The sequence below is a fragment of the Solanum lycopersicum genome, chromosome 1, assembly GCF_036512215.1.
Source record: "Solanum lycopersicum chromosome 1, SLM_r2.1".
In the NCBI taxonomy this organism is placed as follows: domain Eukaryota; kingdom Viridiplantae; phylum Streptophyta; class Magnoliopsida; order Solanales; family Solanaceae; genus Solanum; species Solanum lycopersicum.
The window spans coordinates 84,092,905-84,119,686 of record NC_090800.1 but is presented as its reverse complement, the minus strand read 5'-3'; the positions used below and the strand labels follow the sequence as shown (position 1 = coordinate 84,119,686).

Sequence of the window (26,782 nt, the reverse complement as noted above, 5' to 3'; positions counted from 1 at the left end):
TAGCAAACCGAAGCCGGCAATGGCATCGCTTACATTCTAGAAGAAAAGACACAAATAGCACATACGATACTCATATTAAACTAACGATGAAAGCCATTTGCTTATTTCTTAGACAGTCACTATCCTTCATAAGCACAACATTATATTATACACTCATGACCTTAAATTTTTCATGCTTATTATTGTTTCACTACGACAACAACCACGCCTCAATTCGAAGCGAGTTTAGAAATTAGATATATGAATTCACACTGCTTCATTTGAACTCATTTCATTCTTTGTTGTTCTGGTACGTAGTTGAATCACAAGTAATCTTGCAAGGGACGCCCGTCACTAATGGGACTTCCCTCAAATCTATCACCAGATGAGGCAAGTCCGGGATGGATGAACAAAGGTGACAACGCATGGCAGCTCACAGCTGCCACCCTAGTCGGGCTCCAGTGTGTGCCCGGCTTAGTCATTCTCTATGGTGGCATGGTGAAGAAGAAATGGGCAATTAATTCCGCGTTCATGGCACTCTATGCCTTTGCCTCCGTTCTCATATGTTGGGTTGGATGGGGCTACCGGATGTCATTCGGTGACAAGCTCGTGGCCTTCTGGGGAAAACCATCCGTCGCCTTGGACGAGAAGTACCTTCTTAGACAAGCATTTCTGGGATACCTCCCCACAGCAACAATGGTGTTTTTTCAGTTTGTTTTCGCAGCCATTACGCCAATCTTGATAGCTGGGGCGCTTCTGGGGAGGATGAATTTTATAGCTTGGATGTTGTTCGTACCTTTGTGGCATACTTTTTCGTATACCATTGGTGCATTTAGCATTTGGTGCCCAGATGGATGGCTGAACAAACTAGGAGTGATTGATTTTGCAGGAGGATTTGTTATTCATCTCTCTTCTGGTGTTGCTGGATTTACTGCAGCTTATTGGGTAAATTTCTTCTTTTTATTCTTCTTTCCCCAGTAGAGCACTGACTACATCCTAATCGCGCGCTACAGGGCCATGTGGGTTGGCATTACCAACAAGATTTTTTCCATACTAGGACTCAAACCCGAAAGCATGAAGCTAACACAAGACCCTTTTCCCTTCTGTACAACCATTAAAGTGGAATATTACTATTTCAACTCTCTCTAGATTTACTTTGAGGTGATCTTCTTGTCCTGATCATAACTTGGGAATGTTGCATGGCAATATTAATATTGACAGGTAGGTCCCAGGCTGGACAAAGACAGAGAGAGGTTTCCACCAAACAACATTCTCATGATGTTAGCCGGCGCCGGCCTTCTATGGATGGGTTGGACTGGATTCAATGGAGGAGCACCTTATACCGCCAGCACTGACGCCTCCTTAGCCATATTGAATACACATGTCTGCACCGCCACCAGCCTCCTTACTTGGCTGGTCCTAGACATTGCTGTTTCTGGCAAACCCTCTGTGGTCGGAGCTGTTAATGGGATGATCACCGGCCTTGTTTGCATCACCCCTGGTGCAGGTACGTTCTCATTTTGTGCGCTGACTGGGTATAAATTTCGACATGCTAGACTAACCAGTAGATTCTCTACCTACAGGAGTTGTTCAGAGTTGGGCGGCCATCCTGATGGGCTTAATTTCAGGAAGTGTTCCATGGTACACAATGACAATCCTTCACAAGAAGGTCAAGCTATTAAGGCATGTCGACGATACCTTATCTGTCTTCCATACCCATGCCCTAGCAGGAATTTTGGGCGGTATTCTCACTGGATTTTTCGCTGTGCCAAAGCTCTGTAGGCTATTTTACCTCGTACCTGAATGGGAAAGGTACATTGGCCTAGCCTATGGTTTACAGACAGGCCGAACCTTAGCTGGGCTACGGCAAATGGGAGCTCAACTAGCTGGTGTTGGATTCATAGTATGTCTAAATATTGTCATGACAAGCTTGGTCTGTCTGTTCATCAAGTTGATAGTGCCTCTTAGGTTGGACGAAGGGGTGTTGCAAATTGGAGATGACGCTATCCATGGAGAGGAAACATATGTATTATGGGATGATGAAGAGAAATATGAGAATACCCAGGTTAATTCTGCATATGATGCTGATGAATATCCATCAGTTGTTTCAAAGACACTGAGTGAACTCCAAATGGTATAAAAGTGTTCTCTATGGCTAGGTCACACAATACTTTGCTTCTAGCACGTGCAAAACTTCTATAACTTCAGTAGCTGAAGCATGTTTTGTAAAGAAAGTCTGGCTTTCTTAGCGGAAAGATGAGACTCAACTAGCTAATATTCAGTAGAACTACATGTTATTTTTCTTACAAAATATTGCAAGGACCATTTTACTCGCACATAATAGACAGGTGAAATCGAGACAGCAATGGAGAAATAATGCACAACCATAACATTGCAGTGACTATTGATCAATCATTTAAAAAAACCAAAATATGAAGTACAAATACACTCCTCAAAATATAAAAAGCTTGAACAAACAAAAGGGCCTTTTGTTAGACGCCATTCTAGAGAAAAAGTGTCCAATTAAAGAGATATGGGAACTTTCACCAAGCATTCACATCACACTTACAAATACTAATAGAGTTCCCTTGATCTCAAGTTATGGCAACTGGCAATAAATTCCACATCTCTATCAACTACAATTTTCACCATGTAAGAGAGTGTTAACAGCCATTATAAAAATACAAAAAAAACTACAAAGACATAAACAGAGGAAGAAAATAGATTTACTTGCGCTTCTTGGATTTTACAGGGGGCTGCTCGGGAATTTCACCATCATCTTCTGAGGAAAATTCTTCTGGTTCATCAGGGACTTCATTTGGAACATTATGCTTGGTGATATAGTCCTTCAGTATGGTCATGCTTTGCTCTTTCATAGATATCAGTTGCTCCGATAAAATCCCTTTACATGCCTCAACAGAGTATGCTTCTGATCCTAGGCGAAATGTTGCTTTAACTTGAGGAGGGGATAATGCATCTCGCATTTGAGCATCCATAGTCTCCTGCATAATTTCAGTCCTCGCCTCAATCCAGATTTTAGTGTCACCGATAAAAAGAAACAGATATTGTGTGTGATGTGAAAGTTAACCTTCAAGTGTACACCCAATAAAACACACAATGAAGATAGATTTTCAAGCATATGGACATATTGTACGTGCATGATTACCTTACATGAAACATTTGAGTGCTGAATCAATCTACATGGGGCATTCATTTTTAATCAAATGAGTAGAGCATATAAAGATATGCAGAAACAAAAAAACACCACAAAAATCGTTAGATGTGGTAGTACGTATTTCACATTCTTCATGTCACTGATACCAAATCCTTCTTGTGGTCTACTCTTTGACACATCGGCCAATCCCCGAGGATGGTCTTACTTTACAAATAAAGGAAGAAGAATAGCTAAAATATATTCTTCCGCTGTAAAGGACACTCATTTCTGATGGGCTATGGTAGGTCGAAGGTCCCAAACAAGATGATTTCACGTAACTCAATGGAATAAGAACTTCTTTTTGGTTCTGTAAACCAAAGGAACAAGAAGAACCATTTCCCAGCTTCTAAAAGTACCAAAATCATTTCCCCTTTTCTGCTCCTTTAAAAATAGGCAAGGTTCTGTCTTAACACAAGTCATAATCAAAGGGAACTCCAAACTGTCCGCTTGGCCATAAACTACAACTAGGCCAACCTACATACTGAATAGAATTTCTTCAAACATGCATATAAAGATTTACTTTTTCAAAAAGTTGCACACCAAGATTTGCTTCTCCCTATATTAAAATACATCGCAAATAGTTCAATGAGAAACCAGAAAAGCAAGCACTGGAAAACTGTTCCCCATACTGTCTCTGCACAATTGACAAGCAATGCACATTCTGTATGGAAAAAAGCATCCTATATAACATAAATATTGGAAAGATCAAACAAAATGTACTAAAAAAGAATAAATCTGTATGAAGTCTGTCTTTTTTATTTTATATATCATATATGTAGTAGCATTCTAGCAACCATTTTCTGAAAAAACATTTTTCTTGAGATAGGGTGTATCCGAAACAACCACAAAAGTAGGGTTAAGGTCCGTATACATCCCACTCTCTCCATACCCCAGTTGTAGAACTATACTGGATATGGTGTTGTTGTATCATATATGCAGTAGCACAGTGCTATGTGACGTCCCGCCATCCATTCAGGCAGAACGCCACCCAACCAGGCTGCCAGCAGCAGGCGCAAGGGGGCAGACTGCCCAAGCCGGCCAGCAGGCCAAGGGGCAAGCAGCAGTTGAAGAGGCAGCCGTTACAACAGTTTCAGCTGTTACGGCAGTTACAGCCGCTACAGCTGTTACAACAGGTAGTGGGGCGGCAGTTTCAAGCTTGGAGAGGCTTGTGCAGAACGTGGGGCAGACTAGGAGCACCTAGGAGTCCTTTTTGGAAGACTTAGAAGCTTGTCTTGTAGGCAGACTTAGGAACTTGCATAGTTAGTATTTATTTACTCTTAGGCATTAGAGTAGTATAAATAGTAGTTCATTTTACTTGTAAAGCATCCAATAATTTCAGCAAGTAATAGAAGTTTCTTCTTCCAAAATTCTGTCTACATCTTATTTTCTTAGCGATCCGAGTGAGAGGCTAACTTGAGTTTGCAAGAACGTGCAAGAATCGTGAGTAAACCGTCAAGTGCCGCACGGAACATTGTCCGAATCAAAAAGTCCGTGACAATTGGTATCAGAGCAGGTTCATCGTAAGAGAATGACGAACGAAGGAGACGGAAGCGGCGCTAGCAACACCCCCAACGTTCAGGTAGGAAAGAAGAACAAGAAAGGGAAGAAGCAGCAGAAGGGAAATGAACCCAGTCTGCCCAATCTGCCCGATCTTCCACCCACTGATCCTCCACCAACTAATCTTCCACTAGGCAGTCTTCCACCAGGCGGTCAGCCATCAGGCAGTCTTCCACCAGGCGGTCTTCCACCAAGCGATCTACCATCAAATGTTCCTCCACCAAGCGATGGACAAACATCTTTCCAGCATAATATTGTCGATGGAAGTGACGACGACGACAGCGAAGATACTATCGACGTCACTGTTGGACATGAATGGCTTGCAAGCATCGAGAGGGCAAGGCTAGCTATTGAGATTTTAGGTCAGCGCTTGAATGAGTTGGACAATGATGTCAAAGACCTTGAAGAGAACTCCCTTGAGGAAGTTGAAGCCATTCGGAAGGAGTTGGAGGTATGCAAGCGGTCTGAATTAGCGATGAAGGAAACCATTACTTCCTTGGAGTTCAGATTTTTGGACGCCCTAACGACGATCCAGACACTGAAGAACAAGGTTGAAGCCCTCGAAGAAGAGAGGGAGGTTGGAGCATCAACATCACTTGGCCAGGAAAGGGAGTCCAGAGTCTAGGTTCCCAAGCCACCAACATTCAAGGGTGTCCGCGACGCCCTAGAGGTAGGAAATTTCCTATGGCACTTGGAAAATTATTTCAGGTGTAATCGGGTCAGGAGCGATGCAAACAAGATCAACATTGCCGTGTTGTATCTTTCCGACGTAGCCATGTTATGGTGGAAACGCAAAGATGCCGAGATCAAGAGGGGCACACGCACCATCAATACATGGGAATAATTCCTTGAGGAATTCAAGAAAGCTTTCTTCCCCAACAATGCTGTTTACGAAATGAAACGCAAGCTCCGGGAGTTGAAGCAGACGGGAAGTATTATGGCCTATGTGAAAGAGTTCACAATTTTGACCCTTCAAATTCCCCAACTCACGGAAGATCACATGATGTTCACCTTCATGAACGGGCTGCAGAATTGGGCGAGGACCGAGTTAGAGCGGCGTCAAGTAAAAACCATTGATGAGGCCATCACTCAAGCCGAAACCTTGACAGATTTCAAACATGATCGTTTGGACAAGGCGAAGGGCAAGGAGGTAAGGGGCAGTCAAGCTAAAGGCGGGGGAGACCGTGGCCGAGGCAGAGAACAGTCGGCACATCCCAAGCAGCAAGACACGCCCAAGCCCGATGGCAAACGGTTTGAACGCCAGAAATACTCGGAGAGGCGGACGCAGTCCAGCAAAGGAGACGGGTGCTATATATGCGGCGGACCACACGGTTATGCCAGGTGCCCAGAGATGAAGAGCCTTAGTGCCATCGTCCGTGAGCGGAAAGAAAAGAAGGCACAAGACAAGGTGAAAACGGCAGACACCACTCAGTTGGGCATGGTTGGTATTTGTGGTGCCATAGCCAAACATGCCGACAACCCAGGGGATTTCAGTACGCAATACGTGGACATCTCCATCAATGGGCAACCAGTTCGGGCCATGGTAGATTCTGGGGCTGAAGCCAACATTATGACCAAGACGGCGGCAGAGAAATTGGGACTGAAAATTGTTCCAAGCAACAATCGCCTCAAGACGGTCAACGCCCCACCAACTCTCGTATGTGGAATTGCTCATGGGGTCAGCATCACTTTAGGATGGTGGAGAGGTAAGACAAATTTTACCGTAGCTCCTTTGGACATATCCGATGTTATTCTTGGACAGGAATTCTTTCAGCGTTGTCACACGATGATTGATCCCTACCTTCAACAACCCATGGTGATGGAGGGGGAAGGGTCTTGTATGGTGCCTCTTGTTAGGGTGCCGAAGAAAGACGGATATGCCCAATTGTTGGCCATACAGATTGTGAAGGGCCTGAAGAAAGGAGCACCAACCTTTTTAGCCACCATCGCATGTTCGGGTGAAGACCATGGTGCTATGGAGCCCTTGCCACCAATCATAGAGACTGTTTTGCAGGAAAACAGTGATGTGATGCCGGAGGAGCTGCCGAAAACTCTACCTCCAAGGCGCGAGGTAGACCACATGATCGAGTTGGAGGCGGGAGCCAAGCCACCTGCGCTTGCACCTTATCGCATGGCTCCGCCTGAGTTAGAGGAACTGAGGAAGCAGTTGAAAGAGCTCCTCGAAGCAGGTCACATTCGTCCATCCAAGGCACCCTATGGAGCGTCGGTGCTATTTCAAAAGAAGAAAGACAGGTCGATGCGTCTATGCATTGATTACAGGGCGCTCAACAAGATCACAATTCGGAACAAGTATCCAATCCCGCTGATCGCAGATTTGTTTGATCGTCTTGGAGAGGCCAAGTACTTCACCAAGATGGATCTCCGGAAAGGCTACTATCAAGTGCGCATTGTAGAGGGGGATGAGCCAAAGACAACATGTGTGACCAGGTATGGAGCATTCGAATGGTTGGTGATGCCCTTCGGCTTAACCAACGCACCTGCCACATTTTGCACGATTTTACATCCCTACTTGGACCAGTTCGTAGTAGTGTACTTAGATGACATAGTCGTCTATAGTAGCACTTTGCAGGAACATGTGGAGCACTTGAAGAAGGTCTTCAAAGTTTTGCGGGAGAATCAGCTTTATGTCAAGCGGGAGAAGTGCGAGTTCGCTCAACCAAAGATACATTTCTTGGGCCATGTGATCAGCCAAGGTGAACTTCGTATGGATGAGGCAAAGGTAAAGGCGATCCAAGATTGGGAAGCACCTACGAAAGTGACCGAGCTACGTTCTTTTCTTGGACTTGCTAATTATTATCGCAGGTTCATTAGCGGGTACTCCGCTATTGCTGCCCCACTAACCGAGCTGCTGAAGAAGAACAGGCCTTGGTTGTGGAGCGAGGAGTGCCAGGAAGCATTTGAAGGTCTTAAGGTTGCGGTTACTGAAGAACCAGTCTTGATGCTGCCTGATTTCACCAAGACCTTTGAGATCCATACGGATGCTTCTGATTTTGCCATTGGGGGAGTCTTGATTCAGGAGAAACACCCCATAGCATTTGAAAGCCGGAAGTTAAATGAAGCTGAACGACGGTACACGGTGCAGGAGAAGGAGATGACGGCCATTGTGCATTGTCTACGCACATGGAGGCACTATCTACTAGGCTCCAAATTTGTAGTGAAAACTGACAACGTTGCCACTAGCTATTTTCAATCACAGAAGAAGATCACACCAAAGCAGGCTCGTTGGCAGGATTTCTTGGCGGAATTTGACTACAACTTGGAGTACAAACCAGGAAGGGGCAATGTGGTAGCCGATGCATTGAGTAGAAAGAATGATCTAGCGGCCATCTCCTCAGTCCGTAGTGAATTCCAAAGCGCAATCAAAGATGGTATGCAACGCGATCCGGAAGCCAAGAAGATTATGCAGCTGGCTGCTCAAGGCCAAACCAAACGGTTTTGGGTAGTTGACGGGTTCTTGCTTACCATTGGCCGGAGAGTTTATGTACCAAAGTTCAGATTCATCAGGCGGCGTATTATCAAAGAGAGCCACGACACTCCGTCAGCTGGGCATCCGAGACAGAAGAGAACGAGGGCATTAGTGGAGGCCTTCTATTTCTGGCCACGAATGCGGGAAGAGATCGAGCAATATGTGCAGACTTGTCTTGTGTGCCAGCAAGACAAGGTAGAGCAAAGGCAACCTGGAGGGTTGTTGGAGCCATTACCCATAGCTGATCGTCCATGGGAGAGTATATATATGGATTTCATCACTTCTTTGCCGAGGTCAAACGGGTTTGGCACGATTATGGTCGTAGTGGATAGATTCTCCAAGTATGCGACTTTCATGCCTGCCACAGCCGGTTGCACTACTAAGGAAGCTGCACAATTGTTTTTCAAAAATGTTGTGAAGTATTAGGGGCTGCCGAGGTTCATCATTAGCGATCGGGATCCTCGTTTCACAGAGAACTTTTGGAGTGAACTCTTTGAAATTCTTGGCTCAAAACTTCACTTCTCCACCAGTTTCCACCCCCAAACTGATGGCCAAACTGAACGCGTCAACGCCTCGTTGGAATGCTATCTTAGGCACTATGTAAGTGCACATCAGAAAGATTGGGCTAAGCTCCTAGACATGGCGCAATTTTCTTATAATTTGCAGAGGAGTGAATCTACAGGGCGCACACCGTTCGAGTTAGCAACAGGCCAGCAACCCCAAACTCCACACTCACTGCCAACCTTGTTCGAGGGGAAGAGTTTGGGCGCTTACAATCTTGCCAAGGGTTGGAAAGAACAACTCGACCTTGCCAAATCTTATTTGAGCAAGGCGGCAAGGAGGATGAAGAAGTTCGCCGACCGCAAGCGTCGTCCCACCAACTACAAAGAAGGTGATATGGTTTTGGTAAAGTTTAATCCGAGGCAGTTTAAAGCACGTAGAGGCGTACATCACAACTTGGTGCGGAAATATGTGGGTCCGTTCAAAATTGTTGCCAAGGTGGGTAAAATTTCATACAAGTTGGAGTTACCTCCACACTTAAGGATCCACCCGGTCTTTCATGCAAGCGTTCTTAAGCCTTATCATGAGGATAAGGACGATCCCAGCCGGAACAAATCACAACGGGCCCCTATCACCGTTACTGCCTTGCATGATCGAGAAATTGAAACTATCATAGATTACCAAGCCAAGCGGAAACGAGGACAGCAGGCTAGTGTCATGTTTCTCGTACATTGGAAGGGACAAACTCCGGAAGAAGCCACTTGAGAGAAGTACGAAGACTTGTGGCAGTTCAAAAACAAAATTCAGGAGTTCTTGCAGCAACGCATCGCGGTCGTCGCATCATTGGGTGGGGGAGATTGTGACGTCCCGCCATCCATTCAGGCAGAATGCCACCCAACCAGGCTGCCAGCAGCAGGCGCAAGGGGGCAGACTGCCCAAGCCGGCCAGCAGGCCAAGGGGCAAGCAGCAGTTGAAGAGGCAGCCGTTACAACAGTTTCAGCTGTTACGGCAGTTACAGCCGTTACAGCTGTTACAACAGGTAGTGGGGCGGCAGTTTCAAGCTTGGAGAGGCTTGTGCAGAACGTGGGGCAGACTAGGAGCACCTAGGAGTCCTTTTTGGAAGACTTAGAAGCTTTCTTGTAGGCATAGACTTAGGAACTTGCATAGTTAGTATTTATTTACTTTTAGGCATTAGAGTAGTATAAATAGTAGTTCATTTTACTTGTAAAGCATCCAATAATTTCAGCAAGTAATAGAAGTTCCTTCTTCCAAAATTCTGTCTACTTCTTATTTTCTTAGCGATCCGAGTGAGAGGCTAACTTGAGTTTGCAAGAACGTGCAAGAATCGTGAGTAAACCGTCAAGTGCCGCACGGAACATTGTCCGAATCAAAAAGTCCGTGACAGCTATCTATACTACCCAATAAAAGCCTAAGACGGAAATTTCACTACAGCACCAAGAGCCACTTCGACTTCAACTAGTAAATTTAATTACTTCAAGAACCGTATATTACTAGCGCAAGAATCTTCCACTCGATATACTACCAAAGAGTTTCCGATAAAGGATTAGCAAGAAGTAAATATACCTAAGTCATATACATGAAAAAATTATTACAGATTGAGCCTAAAATCAAATTCTAATACTTACATATTTCGCTTTTCGAGCGTCAAATGAAAAAACAATTACTGATTCAACCTAAAATCATATCCTACTCTCACCGTTTCAATATACTTGTTCTATTTCGCTTCTTGAGAGTCAAACTAACTGAAAATATCAAAAACTTACCTGATTGAGCGGAGCGTTGGGAGCTACAGAGACGGCTGAGGAGAATAATATACGGTTAAGCGAGCAGCTAGTTGAGTTAGGGTTTTTGAGGGAATTTATAATTTGGGGTTTTTTGGAGGGAAGCCCTACCAATTTTTCCTCAACGCTACAAACTTCAATATTTTGATATTCTTGCTAACATATAGTTATTCATGCAAATATTTTGCAAAGTTACTTGTTGCTCTTTTGCACTATGATCATCAAATAAATCTAAAGAGGAGGAATTTTCATTATTATGATTATTCATTTTAGAATACAAATAAGTATAATTTAGATTTTGAATTGGGTTGTAAGTTTGGAGTTACGGTTAAAAAATAATTACCTTAAAAAGATAAATTTGAGATAAGGATGAAATCTATCTAATGGTTAAGATTTAGGATGAAAATCATCTTATGATTCAGATTAAGATAAAATTTACCTTACTATTTGATGTTTTATTAAAGATAAATTTAAAATAAGAATTTTATTATTTCAATTGTAAAATAAATTAATCTAATGTGTAAATAGTTATGTCATATCTAATATGATTTTATTCATATATCAAAATAGCGTTCAAAAAAGTGTCAAGTTGAAACACCAAAATATGAAATATAACTTCCAAAAAATGTATATGTAAAATCCATCAAATTTACCTATATTAATGGTCATCCAAAATTAGCCTACTTAATTGGGTCAAAATATCTTTATTTCATAAAAACTTAACGAGAAAAATAATTAGAGTGTGTTTGGATAGACTTTTAAGTAAAGAAAATAATGAATAGTTGATATATATATATTTTTTTTAAAAAAAATTAAATATATAAGTGTATTTCAGATAAATGATTTTTTTCTGTACAATTTCATTAAATTTAGTGATTTTATTTATATAAAATTAACATAGATAATTTAATTACATAATTTTGTAATTAAATGACCATATGAGAATTTTACTTGTATTTTGAATTTAAGAATTGAAAATCTTATTGGATTTTAATTTGAAGTAATTTTATAGAATGACAAATTAATAATATAAAATAAATAAGTTACCTTTTGATTTATTTGTGTTCCATAGCAAACTGTTTGTCAGTCCCTCTGCCCCTTTTATTCTTGCTCGCTACTCTCCCTTTCTCACTCTCTTCCTGTCGCTTGCCTCTCTCGCTTTATACAATAGAATTGTATATATTGTGTTTCTAATTGTATAAAGCGAAAAAAATTTGTATAAACGCATGCAAATGCATATATCTTCGTCCTATAAACTTATAATTATACAATACTAATATCTCCCTGTCCGCGTCTCTTTTGCCTTTCTCGTTTTATACAAATTCAAATTGTATATAATTTCTCTCTTTCTCGTTTTATACAATTCAATTCGATCGTATATTCCCTGCATAGGTCTCTTTTTGGTTTTCTCTCTTTCTGGTTTTATACAGTTCAATTTTGTCTTTCTCGTTTTTATACAATTCAAATTGTATATAATTTTTCTCTTTCTCGTTTATACGATTCACTTCAATTGTATATGTATAGCGAATTATACATATATACGTTTGCTATGAAGCGCAGTTATGCAAACTTTGTTATACCATACAAATATGAATTTTATGTTTGTTATATGTGAAAGTTGCCCTTTTAATTTAGTTGGCTTCCTCCATTATAGCTCTGTTAGTATGTAAAGGCGCATAATTTTTTCGGACACCAACCTACTAGTTATATGTATTAAATGAGTAAATTTTAGATTAATAAACATACACAGATATATTAGCGCTCTATAGTTATAATTTTGTTGTTTGATCTATAGCAAATATTGTTTGTTATAGAGCATTTCATTTGTATAAATCCCAGGCAAACAACTCATTTGCATAAAAAACGCAACAATTATAAATGTATGTCGTTTAGATAATTTGTATATATATGCAACTAATGTATATCTATCACTGATTGTGTTTGTATATTTGCATAAAATTTGAATATGTATACAATTAATCGAATTAAGACATTTGTATATAATTTTTGTTTAAAACGAAAAAAAGAAAAAGACAAAAGAGAACTTGACAAATGAAATTTTGTATTGTATAATTATAAATGTATACGACGAAGAGTTAGGTAGTTGTATATGTATATACAATTTTCTCTCACTTTATATAAATACAAACACAATTTGTATATTTGTGTTTGTATAAAAAGAGAGAGGCGAAAGAGAATGGCGCGCGAGAATTGTTTGCTATGGATTAGGATAAAATGAAATTGTGGTATTATCATTAATTTTGAATTTTATACTATAATTTCGCTTGAATATATACTATTATGTATGTTTAGAGTCTGTTAAATTAATTAATTATAATTAACTGATAAGTTTAAGTGTTGGAAAAATATTTTATAGTGTTAAAATTAATTTTATAAATAAATAACTATGTATTTAAATAAAAGCATTGAAATTGATGATAAATTAGGATGATCTGGATTTTCTTTTTAGCAAGCTAAGTATATTTGTTAGATTGATTAAAAATAGAAAAAATTACATGAATTAATACATTTAAAAAAATAATTAATGATTTTAACGATACTTTTTTGTTTATTATCATTTATATTAATATTGTGATAAATCTGTAATATGTATTAAAAATGAATTATTTATGCAATATATTTGAATTATAATTATTTTGAAATATATTGTGTTTGTTTGGTAAAAAATAATCACATTGTATTATAAGTGTATTAAAATGTGTGATAAATGTATTATCCATCATTAAAACTTGCATTATATGTGAATAATAAATTGTTTTTTGTAATATGTATTAAATTTATATTATAAATAATTTAAAAGTGATAGTATGAAAAAAAAAATTACATGATAAATATTTTTTTATTATAACCCATTTACTTTAAGTTTTCCATTAAAATACACTTACAATTTTATTTAGAAACAGATGTATAAAGGAGAAAAAAATAAGAATACAGAGTGAAGAAGAAGTGAAAATTTATTTTGATTAAGATATTTTGGACATCAAAAAGAAGTTAATTAAAAATAATAGTACTTAGTCAAACTTGGAAAAAAAGTCATAAGCCTATTTGCCTTAAAGTCAAACAACGGTACGTTACTACGCGTTTTCGTTTCTTATACTCTCCGCCAATTCAAGACTTCCCTTCTCACATTAAGAGGAAAATGTCGGACGGAGGATTGACGATTTTGGACGGAACACAGCTCAGAGCCGTTGATCTATCGTTACCGTCGACGGTCGACAGTTCAGTCACCGGTGCTCAGCTTCTTGATGTCGCAGAATCTAAAGTTTCAGAATCACTCTTCGGCTTCTCATTGCCGGACACGCTCAAGTCCGCCGCTCTTAAACGCATCGGCGTCTCCGATGACCTTGAATTCCGCCGTGAAAATCTCGATCGTGAAAACGCCTTGTCTGTGCTTCGGAAATACGTCGACGCTATTGCGAATGAACTCCAAGGTGAGTGTGTTGACTTGTTCAGAAGTACTCATATAATGTACTAGCATGAAATTATTGGTAATTTAGTGGAAGATCGAACTACCGGGGAGAATAATTTAGATGCTTGTTGTATTTGTCAAATCGGAATCTCAGTGACTCCGTCCGTTACATAATTTTTAGGTCATTTTCACTTTAGTTGAAGAAAGCATGTTTTTATTCTACTGTGCGTTTCTTTTATATATGTCAAAATTTATATGTTTTCGTTGAAATTCGAAACTTATTGATCAGATTTTTAAGAAAGAAATACTAATAATTGTTGAATGTCATTGCTCGGGTTCAATGTACCAGTCAAGGTGAAGTGGACATACATTAGTACATTTGTCTCGATAAAAAATAGAGTAATAGAATTTGTGAACCTTTTTTTGGCAATGAATTTATGACTAGAAAGTGAAATATGACAATTTTTTGGTTCCGCGTCTGTAGCTAGTTTCAAGTATGATGGATAAGGAATCTGACGAGAAATGTTTTATGTAATTACTAATTACGCGTGATTGAAGATCAAGTATCACATTTTAAAGATGCACAATGAGGATGACATTGAAGAGGAGATATTGTTGGTTTTGCTTGACCAATAAGATGATCAGATTAATTATCAACAATTTCTTAGATATGGAAATTTTAGGTGATACTGGCATTTGGATAGCTCTTAATCATTCTTCATGCATGTTTTCTTTGTAACAGTTGCGGTGAGGGGGCACTTTGTGCCTTGGTCTATAATTAATTTGCTTGTTTCTTGTAAGTTGTATGAACTCAGGTTACTCTACTATTCAGTCTATTCACTTATTGAGACACAAATTATGAAGTCTTACTCTACTCACCAAAACCTTGGCCTCAGCGGAGAATCTTCTTTTGCCTTGTTTAACTCTATTTATAATTTAAGGGGGAAAGAAATAATTATGTAAATATATGGGTATCCAAATGTAAGATTTGAGAATCTCAAGTTTTTTGGAACTCCTAAGTATTGGAATGATATGCGCTTTAACAGATGATTCATATAGTCATCCCCAGCTAGTTTGCGATTGAGATGTTGTTGATTGGTATTTTACTAGTTAAGGTGAGATAGGAAATCCGAAACCAAGTGATAATAAGCTCAATTGATGTAGAGTACAAGATGCCTTAGATATCACTCTTTGATATTCCAAATCTCACTGAAGACAGATTGATCAGATGTCTTGTGTTACATAGTTCTAAAAAATTGATTTTGATGCATCCAAATTCCCAAGATGCGCCAAGAGTCTAAGACTACCTAAACTTCTAAATGGACTGGAAAGTAACCTTTCAAGTAGTTGCAATTTAGAAAGCTGCTTCCTATGGAGAGCTAAGTCAAGTAACTGTTAAAAGAACTAAGTAGTTCTTTTTGAACTAAACATTGCCATTCTTTATTTTAGGATGAAGTTGAACTAAACATCGCAATTCTTTTATTTTTGGATGAGGTTGAACTAAACATTGCAATCTCAGAAAGAGGATAATGTCTTGAATGGCCTTGCAATTTATGGAAAATTAAGATGCTCAAACCTTGACTATATGAAATGCTCTTCTCTGAATTGGCTATGTATGTCATTGCCTCGTTGCTGTCCTTTTGTATGCTTCTATGCTGGATTGGATATTTAAGTGCCAGACATGTCTCTCTGTTCATTGGATCAGTGATCCAATTTTATTTGATGAAGTGAAAAAACATACTGATTTCTTTATATCCATGTTCAGATGATCCTATAGTCATTGCAATTTTGGATGGAAAAACTCTTCAACTGTTTTTGGAAGATGAAGATGACTTTGCCATGTTGGCTGAGAATCTTTTCACAGATTTAGACACAGAAGATAGAGGAAAGATCAAAAGAAATCAAATACAGGATGCTCTTTTTCACATGGGTGTCGAAATGGGAATCCCACCTCTTTCAGGTTTGCTCCACTACTCCCCAATAAAGAGCATCAAAACACCATTCACTCTCTAGCAACAACAACATATACCGAGTGTAATCCCATAAGATCGTTCATTCTCTATCATTGCTAGATATCATTGAAATTTGAAGGTGTTCAAATGACTTAATACAAAAAATTAAATGCATTCAAATGATGAAGCTTTTCTCAAAACCCCTTTTTCATATGTATCTTCATTTGACATTATATGTTTCAGCATATGCAAATATTATTTCTTAGGAGAAAATGCAGCAGTAATCCTCATTCCTCAACATACTTCTTTTGACCTTTTTGCTTTTAACTTCTTATTTATATGGAAACAAAACTCTTTGACATCAAGAGTGAAAAACTTACCCACCCATTGAATTTGGTTTCAAAATAGTTTTTTTTAATAAAAAGATCAGGTATTTCTTTGTTTTCTCTGCTTCTCACTGCTGTCCTCTTATATATCACCCATCGCCATAACTGTTAGGCGTTAGCAGCTTCACGTTCAACCCAAGACGCCCTTCATTCTGCAGTTGTTATCCTGTGCACAGATTCAAGCTTAATCATATAATCCTGTCTCTGAATATTTAAGTTTCATCTGATTTCATAATTCTGGTAAGGATAGAGATACCAAGCTTAGCTACAGTTTAAATATAAGTCGTAATTATCTCCATGGTAGAGATAACTCCATATGCAAATAAAACTAGTTGATTTGGTAATGTTTGAGTTTAACCATAAGAAATTGATATCTGTGTCCATATTCTTCTTATATTTCTTGTTATTATTTTTAATGATTAAATATTATAATTTCAACGCATAACCCATTGAGAAGTTAGCTACAATTCCATTCATCAACTATTCAAAAGTCAAATGAAAGGGTAGTTACCGGGCACCATTTTATACATATAAATCGTGTTTTTTTCTCCTATAACATATATTTTTGTCTTGAGGTTTCATAGTGTTTATTGCACTTCACTAGAGATTCAAAGACTTTAACTGAGAAGCATGTGAGCTATATGATCTGAATAAGAATCTTTTGTCTAGATCATTTTTTCTCGTCAGTGTTTGGCTAAAGAGTCTAATAGCATGATATTATTAGTTTTTCTGAAAACTACTAACTGTTTCATTGTCATTTGAGCTTATCCCTTTTGTTCCATCTTATATGACTTGATTCCCTTTTTAGTCCAATCTGAAAGATTGGAATCCTAGCTTTGGCAGCTGATTTCTGTGTTGCTCAATCAAATTTCATCGACAGCCTATTTCTATGCTAAATTCTAACTTTGTTGTTGAGCAGAGTTTCCTCTACTAAGTGACATTTTAAAGAAACATGGAGCTGAAGGAGAGGATGAATTGGGGCAAGCCCAATTCGCGCATTTACTACAACCTGTGCTTCAGGAGCTGGCAGATGTTCTTTCTGAGAACCCTATGGTTGTGTTGCAGAAAATCAAGATCAATAATGGTTCCAAATTGAGAATGGTTGCTACTTGACTCATTTTTCCGTACCTAAGCTGAAATCTTCTTTCTTTCTTTCTACCCTGTTTTTCTAATCTGTTAAACTGGTCATGATGTGCAGATTTTGACTGATGAAAAGCAACTAAGCGAGACAGTAGATAAGATAATGCAGGAGGAAGAGAAAGACGGTCTAAGTACAAAAGATGTCATTCGACACTATCTCGAGAAAAATGGAGCATCATTGGGCTTGCCACCTCTGAATGATGAAGTGGTGATTCTTCTGTACGATACCGTATTAGGTGCTGTAGAGAATGGAAACACTGATGCAAAAACATCAAAGGAGGACGAATTCATGGTTTTTCTGAAGGAGATCCTTGAGAAGTTTGCAGCTCAACTTGAAGTTAACCCAACTTTTGATGATCTTGTTGACAATTGAAGGTATGTTGATGCGCCTTCATGTACACCCGCTCCATATAAAATTATTCCAGAAATGTTCACAAATTTATCTTAGATTTTGACTCAACTTATCATTAAATTTCTTCTACTCTTACTGTGTTCCTATATGGAGTATGTTTCTCGATCGAATCCACATATATGTCAATATAGTAATCAAAACTGCCTTTTTCTTGACAATGCGAAACAAAAATTTTCATGACTCAATTATCTATGGTCATAACCAAGGCCCAAGGAAATGAATGTTTTTGAGGTGGTTTTAATAGTCCCTCTCTATCCTATTTTACGTCGTCCCTATAAAAAAGAATGTTCTTTAATATTTATCACTTTAGACTGATGCATAAATGACACTATTAACTTTGAAAATATGTATTTGGCCTAACATACAAAAATTAAGTAATTGATTCGTGTTAATTTATAAAACATGACTTTAGGTGAACACACCAAATAAAGTATAATGAAATTTCTTAAAAAACACGAAACTCATTATTTCGGGTGCTAAATGCAAGGCAATTGTGGCGCATGGAACTTTGCCGACACCTTCAAAATAGATTATTTTCTTTTATTTGATTGATATAAGCTCCACTAATTTATACTTAAATTTGTGTAAGACTTAATTAGAGAGAATCTCTTTTTTTATTTGATTTTTTTTTATTTTCAAGCTTAAATAAAAAATTTATGAATCTTATTCCATGAAGGATATTTCAACCGTCGTATCTCATTTTTTTAATGAATTTTTCTTATAGTAATCTCCTCCGGTTATTTTAAGGTGAAATAATAGCATATAATTGATTTTAAAATATAGTAATAATTTAATTAAAAGTATTTGTTACCAATATCATAATTGATTGTTTTGGTCTTCTAATAAACAATTCATGATTTTAATTTTTTTTAAAATAAAATAAAATTACTTTTTATTTTTTTTAATATATAATTTCCTATTTTATTCTGGCTTTTACGTTTTGCAAAAAATTTTAAAAAATAAATTAGAATGTAAATCGTTAAAAGTAAATGAATAATATAAAAGTCATTAAAGAATGTGAGAAAACAAACAGCAAATTACTTTAAAAAATAATAAGCAAAGTGTACAGAATATGACTCCACGCGTGACAAAGACCACATTGTACTATGGGTTAGAATCTCAATAATTAACCCAAATTATATGAAAAGTTAATGGACCACATGTATTTTTCGTAAAATACATTGCAAATAATTGAGTAGGAACTTGTAATTCAGCCTTTGTTTATGAAATTTAGATAAAATTTTGTATAGATTTCTCACATGTTTTCGTCAAAAAAGAATTTATACGTATCAAATATTTATAGTAATCTAATTCTTTTTTTTTTTAACTTTTGACGTGGAATATATTTGTTCACTTGTTCTGGTGAATATTTTGGCTATTGAGACACTGAAAAAGTAGATTAGGAAATATGTGTAGTTTGAAAAAGTGCATGGATTGTGACTTGTGGAAAATTTTGATCCATATGTGATACAAGGACACCACTCAACAAATAAGAAAGAAAAAAAGGTATCTTGCACAACACTTGTGATAGCTCAGACAAATTTGTGGGGCATCAAATAAAATAACAAAAGAAAAGGCTATCGAAACTTGTGATTTAAAATAGATCAATGAAATTTGTGTAGTGATAAATAATTTCAATAATGATAAAAATGAAAGTTTAATGTTTAAGTAGTTAATCTGTTAGATATAGAAAAGTGGCATTTTCTTTTGGAATAGTTGGAAAAAATGAATGTCACGACTCACTAACACAGTATAATAATTTTATAATAGCAAACATAATAAGGTTTTATATGTTATAGTTTCGATAATTGTTCTTCATAGCTGTAATTTTGTTGTTATGGAGGTTGCGGTTTGTATACTTTTGCCCATTTGTATATTTCACTCGTGAATACACAAATAGGATAAGTATACACAAATTCTATATTTTGACATTTAGGATTTTTCAAACTCGTTTGCATATTTCATTTGCCAATACATAAACAGGATAATTTATTATGATATTTTCATAAATCATTTTCAAATAGCTAGGATAAGCATATACAAAATTCAAAATTTATACAATTAGAAATCGAATTATACAAATCAAGCAAATAACAAGAATTAGAGAAAACTACAACCACTAGTTATAATTTTCTTAAAACTATAGTTTTAGTGCCTGATATAAACTAAATGTTTGTTATTCTGCATAATTTCTGAACTTCTGTCCAGGCAGCAACAGTGATTTGAAAACTTCAGTATCCTTAGAAAATTTCAATCTCATTGCTATATGAAGAATAATATCTATGCAATGAAATCTCACATATCTTTAAACCTTATCAAGGTTAAAATTTTGATTACATGATCACCAACAGCACAACAGCAAGATCCTGAACTAGGTAAAAAAAACAAGAGAGGATCCACTGGCAGTTATTCAGTTCTCACATTGAGATCTTCTCGAACGACTGATAAATATAGATGAACTATTAAACTATCCCCTTCACAAGACCATGGGGTAATAGATTACATTGACATGTTCAAACTAAAACCAAGAAACGCCAACAATTACCAGAATCTAACACATCTTCTACGACGCCATAATACATAATGCAGCAATGTCATAGCAGATGGATTGGCTTCCAATTGAAATGATGACAGAAGGAATCAACTTATTCCTTGCCATCAGCAGCACGGAGGGAACCTAGCTCAACTGGAGCTTGGGTGCCCACAACCTTGGAAGATCCATAGGTTGCAGTATCAACTCCTTGAGATTTCTCTTTCTCGATCTGCTCCTTGATCCAGAAGTATGTAATTCTCAGACCATCCTGCACTCGGAGAATGATCATTAGTTTATACATGGCGCAGAACATTGTTTTGCGAAATGCAAATGACAATGTCACTTTTGATAAGAGAAAATCAGGAAGAATTTTACGATGTCAGCAGTAAAGAGTGTAATGGTACCTTCAATCTCATTGTTGGAGCCCAACCAAGCTTCTCTTTAATCAGCGTGTTGTCTGAGTTGCGACCACGGACGCCTTCTGGGCCAGGAATGTGTTGGACAGGAAGCTTCTTGTCCTCAAAGCTGAGGACCATCTCAGCCATCTCATTCATGCTGACCATCTCATCACTTCCAATGTTTACTGGCTCACGGAAGTCGGATTTTGTCAATCTATATAAAGAGTATTAAATAAAACAAGCCACTTAGACAAAAGCTTATTCGACGACCATTGTTAAAAGTAATATTGAGCAACTAAAATTGATTTGTTTATATAAACTATAGCTAAGTTTATTATATTTCTTCCAAAGTAACAAGTAAGGTCCCCCTTGAGGAATTCAATCTAATCGGCAAACACGTTCCCAAAAGAAAGAAATTCAAGGTGCCTAATTCTCATAACTGAATCCAATCAAAGCACAAAACACGACTTCTCCAGTAATTCAGAATAAGTGGATATTTGTAGTAACTAATTGCTTAATTGTGTACAGAAGAAATCAAGATTTGGCTGTCTCACCTAAGAACCCCTTCAACACACTCATCAATGAAGGTGAATGAACGTGTTTGAAGTCCATCTCCCCACATTTCAAACTTATCCGTTGCAGTTTGTGCTTTTCTACAAAAAGCGGCAGGAGCTTTTTCCCTTCCACCTGAAATGCAGAAAACATTAAGAAAATGACTTCTCACAATCCATATAAAGACAGAATGTGATTTGTCTGGTTAGCAGCGACTTTCAATAAATTACCTTTCCAGGTTCCAAAAGGTCCATAGATGTTATGGAACCTTCCAATACGACATTCAATTCCAAAATCCTTGTTGTAATGTTTGCACAATTCTTCTGTGGCAAGCTTCTCCAAACCATATGCATCTTGAGGCTAGAACCCACAAAACCGAAGAAAAGTAAGAAACTGTTACTTTGCAATTATTACTCAAATGGCATAGTAAAGAAACATTCTATTTTTAGGAAACAAACCTCTGCAGGCCATGCATCAGCTTCTTTCAGGCTGACATTTGTTTCAAGTTGTTTGAACTCAGGGTATATGCAAGCGCTAGATGCATAGAAGAACCTGAATAATATCATCATCAGATACCAAATGAATATATTTGAACTGAACTGACAAATAAAACTATATGGTAATGCAGCAAGTCCGGGAACTTAATGCTAAGCACGAATCAAACTTGAATTACTAAAATTAGAACACAAAAAGGCATAAAACAAAGACTAAAGACCTTTTGACACTGTTAATCCTAGCAGCTTCCATCATATTGAAGCTGATCATAGTGTTGTTATAGAAGATAACAGAGTGGTTGGACTGAATGAAACCCATGCCACCCATATCAGCAGCAAGGTTGAAGACATGGTCAACACCTTTTGTTACCTTCAAGCAATTATCCATAACCCTAAGATCCGCAAGATGAAACTCATGACAGAACATATCCTCTGTCATGTGCTCATTCTTCTTCCAATCAGAGGCAATTATGTAGTGGCCCTCGCTCTTCAAACGGCGAGCAATGTGAGAAGCGATAAACCCTCCAGCCCCAGTAATGGAAATACGGAGCTTCTCAGACGGCCAGTAAGGTTCCCTCTCAAGATTCTCATAAGTGTAAGAACCATAGTCAATACCACCAGAGCTTCCCATTCTGAAAAAGCTACACTCAGTCAAATGATGTTCCTCTTTCAAAACTCACAAGGAGCAGGCAATATCCACAATTATTAACACCCTAATGTCTAATTACCAACAATGTTTTCTTCTCAATTATATGCTAGGATGAGGCACTAATACAGTGCGTATAAGATGTATCTTTTTTTGTTCAGCCTTGTGAATATATAAATTTAAAGAGGAACTTGCAGTGATATAAACACTCACATAGCTTTAACTCATACATCAAAATTGGTTTAAACAAAAGAAGAGATCTTTCTAGTGATTTAGCTCCTAAAGTGAAGGTTGGGGCAATGAGTAAAATAACTACAACAACAATAACATACCCAGTGTAATCCCACAAGTAGGGTCTGAAAACGATAATGTGTATACAGACTTACCACTTCAAGTTAGAAAAACTGTTTTCAATAAACCGTGGACTCAAATAGGAACAAAAGTGAGAGCATTAATAATCAGAAACACATATTCATCATAAGTGAAGAAATAATATAATTAATACTAAATCAACACTATTTAAGTGAGAATTTGAGAAAACAGTGAGATTTCACTCCTCACCTCCACAACACACCCATCCACCCCACACAAAGAAAAACAAAATGAAGAAAAAGTGTCAAAACAAATATTTCACAATGTGAGATAAAACATATGAAACAAAACGTAAAGATTGAAACTTTTTTCAAGAAACACAGCACCCAAATACAAAACAACATCAACATTTACAAATCAAAAGACATCTACCTCCAAGATTTATAAATACAAAATATAGCAAAACCACAAAGTGAGAAAGGGGAGAGTTATAACCTGTAAAAGTATGGAGGAGAAAAAGATTGAGATATTAGAAAGAGAGTTGAATGGTTGAGAGACAATTATGATAACAACAATTTGGGTATATATAGAGAAAGATAGACACACAAACCATAACTCTTATTTTCCCCATCCATCCAATAGTGCAAATCTTGTTTACACTTGAGACCAGATTCACTATGGAGATTGCCTTTTTTTTTTTGGCTTAAACCATGGTAAAAAGAAATAAATTAAGGGCAAATTATAGAAATCACATATAAATTAAATTAAGGATAAATTATAAAAATAACATATTTTTAAGGTAAAATTATAATTTTATCCTTTAAAAGTTTATAATTAAATTTTATACCTGATACACTAATTTGATGTGCGAGATACACTAATCTGGTGCGTGAGATACACTAATCTGGTGCGTGAGATACACTAATCTGATGTGCGACATACACTAATCTGATGCGTGAGATGCACTAATCTAATGCGTGACATACACTAATCTGGTGCGTGAGATACACTAATATGATGCGCGACATATACTAATCTGGTGCGTGAGATACATTTTATACATGATATACTAATCCGATGTTTAAAATATATTAATATGATATATAATATACATACGCGAGATATATTAATTTGATGCGCGAAAATAAAATATTTTAAAAATTTATAAGGAATAATGATAATAAATTAACTAAAAGATAAATTTCGTAATCAATCTTCTGACAACCATCAAACCAAAAAAATAAAATAAAATTTAACCACCATTCCAAAAGCTTCTTTTGGGGGATTTTCTTTAAGGAGGTATTTCTTTTAGAACCAAAAAAAAATAAAGATTAATACCTACTATTTTGTCATCCATCTTTTTTATTGTCTTAGCATTAATACTTTATTTTATAAAATTCTTGACAATATTTTAAACGTTTTCCTATTTTATAGGCCAAGATGTCATGAGAATCATTCTGATTGGCTCCTCTCCCATCTCCAATACCTCCTTACACATCCTAGCCCACCTAGTATTTGAAAGATTATATATATAGAAAATCGAAATTATAAATAGCAAAGAGATTAAATTTAATAGTCTTCTTGGTTATAGTTTGCCTAATTATGTTTTATAATTTTAATTTTATATGCTATACGTATTTTGGTTTGTATAATTCGTTTGCCATAATATAAATAGAGAAAGTATATATAAAATCTACATTTTATACATTTAAGAATTTTTCAGAACTGATACAAATCAAATATATTAACAAGATAATTAGGATACACATATACAAATTCTAAATTTATACAATTAAAAACTGAATTATATTAATTCTGAATTTGTATAACTAAAGTCGAATTATATAAAAAAATTTAATATAAATTTACATATATATTAGCGGCCAATACTAGTTTTTTTAAACTATAACTATATTAAATATTTAATTACGTCGACTAAGGAGAGGATGATAGGATGACACGATTTTTTAACGTACAAAAGTACAATAATAATGAGAGAAAGGACGACATATGCGATTCCAAAATATCAAATTTTATTGGGATAATGCACAAGTACCCCCTCAACCTATGCCCGAAATCCCAGAGACACACTTATACTATACTAAGGTCCTATTACCCCCTGAACTTATCGAAAAATTCTATTATGTATTTTAATAAGAGAATATTTATCATAGTAATAAATATAATACAAAAATTATTTTAGATCATAGATTCAAAAATTTTGATTTTACTAATTAAATTTCTTGATTTCACGATTACTCTCGTATACCCCCTAATTTTTTACTAGTCTTCTATTGACTTTCATTTTTGTAAAAGAGTTATTTATTGAGAATTTGTTTCATTAAATTATTAGTAGTTGCTTAACGACGAGAGTAATTTTGAAAAAATAGCTATGAAAAATTCTTTTTAATAAAATAAGCAAGTAAAAAGATTATTTTTTTAGTACAACTTTTCCCCTTAAAAAAAAGGGTGATTGTTGCAATAGCAAAATATTTAGGGGATAAAGTAAAATACTTTAATACGTCACAAGTTTAGGAAATGTATGGAACGCAATAATTGAATGTGCTTGACCAGCTGATGCAATATATGGATTAGTTGAATCCTAACTTATTTTAAATTGATATAAATTCCACTAATTGAATCATGAACTTATTTTTTATCATATAAATTTGTTTAGTTTGAATCATTAGCTATTATAAAGTATTGCTTAGGCAAGGGTGATTAGTGAGGTGACTGTAGATACTGTTTTCTTTTGATTTTATTTATGAAATTACATTAGGGGTGGCAACATCAAATTCAACCCAATTTGTTTGAGTTTGAACGGGTTATTGACCCGCATAAGCTTAACCCAGTTTAACTCATCTAAATTGAATTGATATATAACCTGAATTGGCTCATGAGATTCTTGGTAAAATATTTTGAAATTGTTGTTTTTTTATTTTGATGTGTTATATAGTAGAAAAAATAATTTCATTAGGTACAAAAATAGTTTGAAAGAAATAATAAAATAATTAAGTTTAGTAAAAATTAAATTGGATTTGATCTTTACCCATTATATAACTCGTTTTGATCCATACAAATTTTTTTCATAACCTATTATGATACGTCCAAATTTTAATCTAACCCGCTCAATCGTCACCCCTGAATTAAATTACATTGTTATAACCACAACAAAGTAAACTATTCTAAAATGTACTAAATTACTCCCTCAATTTATTTTTACGTGTAAGACACATGATTTTTATTTTATTTTTTTCAAATAACTTTGGCGATGCAATAATCTTTTATATACTTCATAAATATTAAAATTTCATTTTTGGCTTTGAACATTAATACGTCCATTATCATATTTCAAATCCAATTATTATTTCCTTGCAAGGAATAAAGAATAATATTAAGTACGGTTGGTACCATTTCATGATGAAGATTCGAGGCATGCAAAGTGGAAATTTTTATTTATATTAGAAAGACAACAAAATATAAAATAGTAAAAGAAGATGCTAGGAAGTTTCAAAGAGAATTCTTCACATAAGACGTTAGCCATTTAATCATCAATATTTATATCAATCTTCAATATTTATATCAAATTAATATACGCATTATATATATTCATTTATTTAGTCACTTGATCATAATTAATAAATGTATATTTTTCGAGTCATTTAATTACTTGATAATGACAGGTTTGATATGATTTGATCTAATGACTTATAAGTTGGGTTGAGAAGAACCCAAAATGTTAACTGAAGCTATTCTTGAATAAATCTTGTCCCCAAACTAGAAGACCTTTTCTAATACTACTTGCACAAATGTCTGTCTATCTGCAATTATTTTGATAGTACTATATAAACTATCAAGGTATAAAATAAATCACAACTCAACGGACTACAAGTGAACCCAAATGTATATTTGAGTAAAAATTTGTAAATATGATGACTAGCATGCAAATCAACTAGGTTATTTGAACTTCAGTAATATGACGCATAA

General features: G+C 36.1%; 3 protein-coding genes and 1 long non-coding RNA gene across 4 annotated transcripts; 2 read left to right on the top strand and 2 right to left on the bottom strand.

The window, feature by feature from the left end:
* The first annotated feature begins 236 nt into the window (after positions 1-236).
* LOC101262860 (ammonium transporter 2 member 4-like) lies at positions 237-2,119 on the top strand. Its single transcript, XM_004230051.5, has 3 exons — positions 237-924; positions 1,201-1,486; positions 1,563-2,119. The coding sequence occupies exons 1-3, from the start codon at positions 337-339 to the stop codon at positions 2,117-2,119; spliced, it is 1,431 nt and encodes a 476-aa protein (XP_004230099.1). The 5' UTR covers positions 237-336.
* A 252-nt stretch (positions 2,120-2,371) lies between these two features.
* LOC101262355 (uncharacterized) lies at positions 2,372-10,806 on the bottom strand. Its single transcript, XR_182373.5, has 3 exons — positions 10,523-10,806; positions 2,710-2,981; positions 2,372-2,615 (listed from the first exon to the last, which is right to left on the bottom strand). It is a non-coding gene; the product is annotated as an uncharacterized lncRNA (long non-coding RNA).
* Positions 10,807-13,580: 2,774 nt separating this feature from the next.
* Positions 13,581-18,031, top strand: LOC101262051 (uncharacterized). The gene is made up of 4 exons (XM_004230050.5): positions 13,581-13,992; positions 15,736-15,930; positions 17,228-17,409; positions 17,507-18,031. The coding sequence occupies exons 1-4, from the start codon at positions 13,701-13,703 to the stop codon at positions 17,819-17,821; spliced, it is 984 nt and encodes a 327-aa protein (XP_004230098.1). The 5' UTR covers positions 13,581-13,700; the 3' UTR covers positions 17,822-18,031.
* Positions 18,032-20,141: 2,110 nt separating this feature from the next.
* On the bottom strand, positions 20,142-23,353 carry GME1 (GDP-mannose 3',5'-epimerase). The gene is made up of 7 exons (NM_001247805.2): positions 23,291-23,353; positions 22,059-22,469; positions 21,802-21,895; positions 21,574-21,703; positions 21,346-21,478; positions 20,798-21,005; positions 20,142-20,661 (listed from the first exon to the last, which is right to left on the bottom strand). The coding sequence occupies exons 2-7, from the start codon at positions 22,466-22,468 to the stop codon at positions 20,506-20,508; spliced, it is 1,131 nt and encodes a 376-aa protein (NP_001234734.1). The 5' UTR covers position 22,469; positions 23,291-23,353; the 3' UTR covers positions 20,142-20,505.
* Positions 23,354-26,782: the final 3,429 nt, after the last annotated feature.

Coding starts and splice junctions, on each gene's coding strand:
- LOC101262860 (XM_004230051.5), top strand. CDS start 337: ATGGGACTTCCCTCAAATCTATCACCAGATGAGGCAAGTCCGGGATGG. Junction 925..1,200: donor GATTTACTGCAGCTTATTGG/GTAAATTTCTTC, acceptor TAATATTGACAG/GTAGGTCCCAGGCTGGACAA. Junction 1,487..1,562: donor TTGCATCACCCCTGGTGCAG/GTACGTTCTCAT, acceptor CTCTACCTACAG/GAGTTGTTCAGAGTTGGGCG.
- LOC101262051 (XM_004230050.5), top strand. CDS start 13,701: ATGTCGGACGGAGGATTGACGATTTTGGACGGAACACAGCTCAGAGCC. Junction 13,993..15,735: donor TATTGCGAATGAACTCCAAG/GTGAGTGTGTTG, acceptor ATCCATGTTCAG/ATGATCCTATAGTCATTGCA. Junction 15,931..17,227: donor GGGAATCCCACCTCTTTCAG/GTTTGCTCCACT, acceptor GTTGTTGAGCAG/AGTTTCCTCTACTAAGTGAC.
- GME1 (NM_001247805.2), bottom strand. CDS start 22,468: ATGGGAAGCTCTGGTGGTATTGACTATGGTTCTTACACTTATGAGAAT. Junction 21,896..22,058: donor AGGATTAACAGTGTCAAAAG/GTCTTTAGTCTT, acceptor GATATTATTCAG/GTTCTTCTATGCATCTAGCG. Junction 21,704..21,801: donor CTGATGCATGGCCTGCAGAG/GTTTGTTTCCTA, acceptor TGTGGGTTCTAG/CCTCAAGATGCATATGGTTT.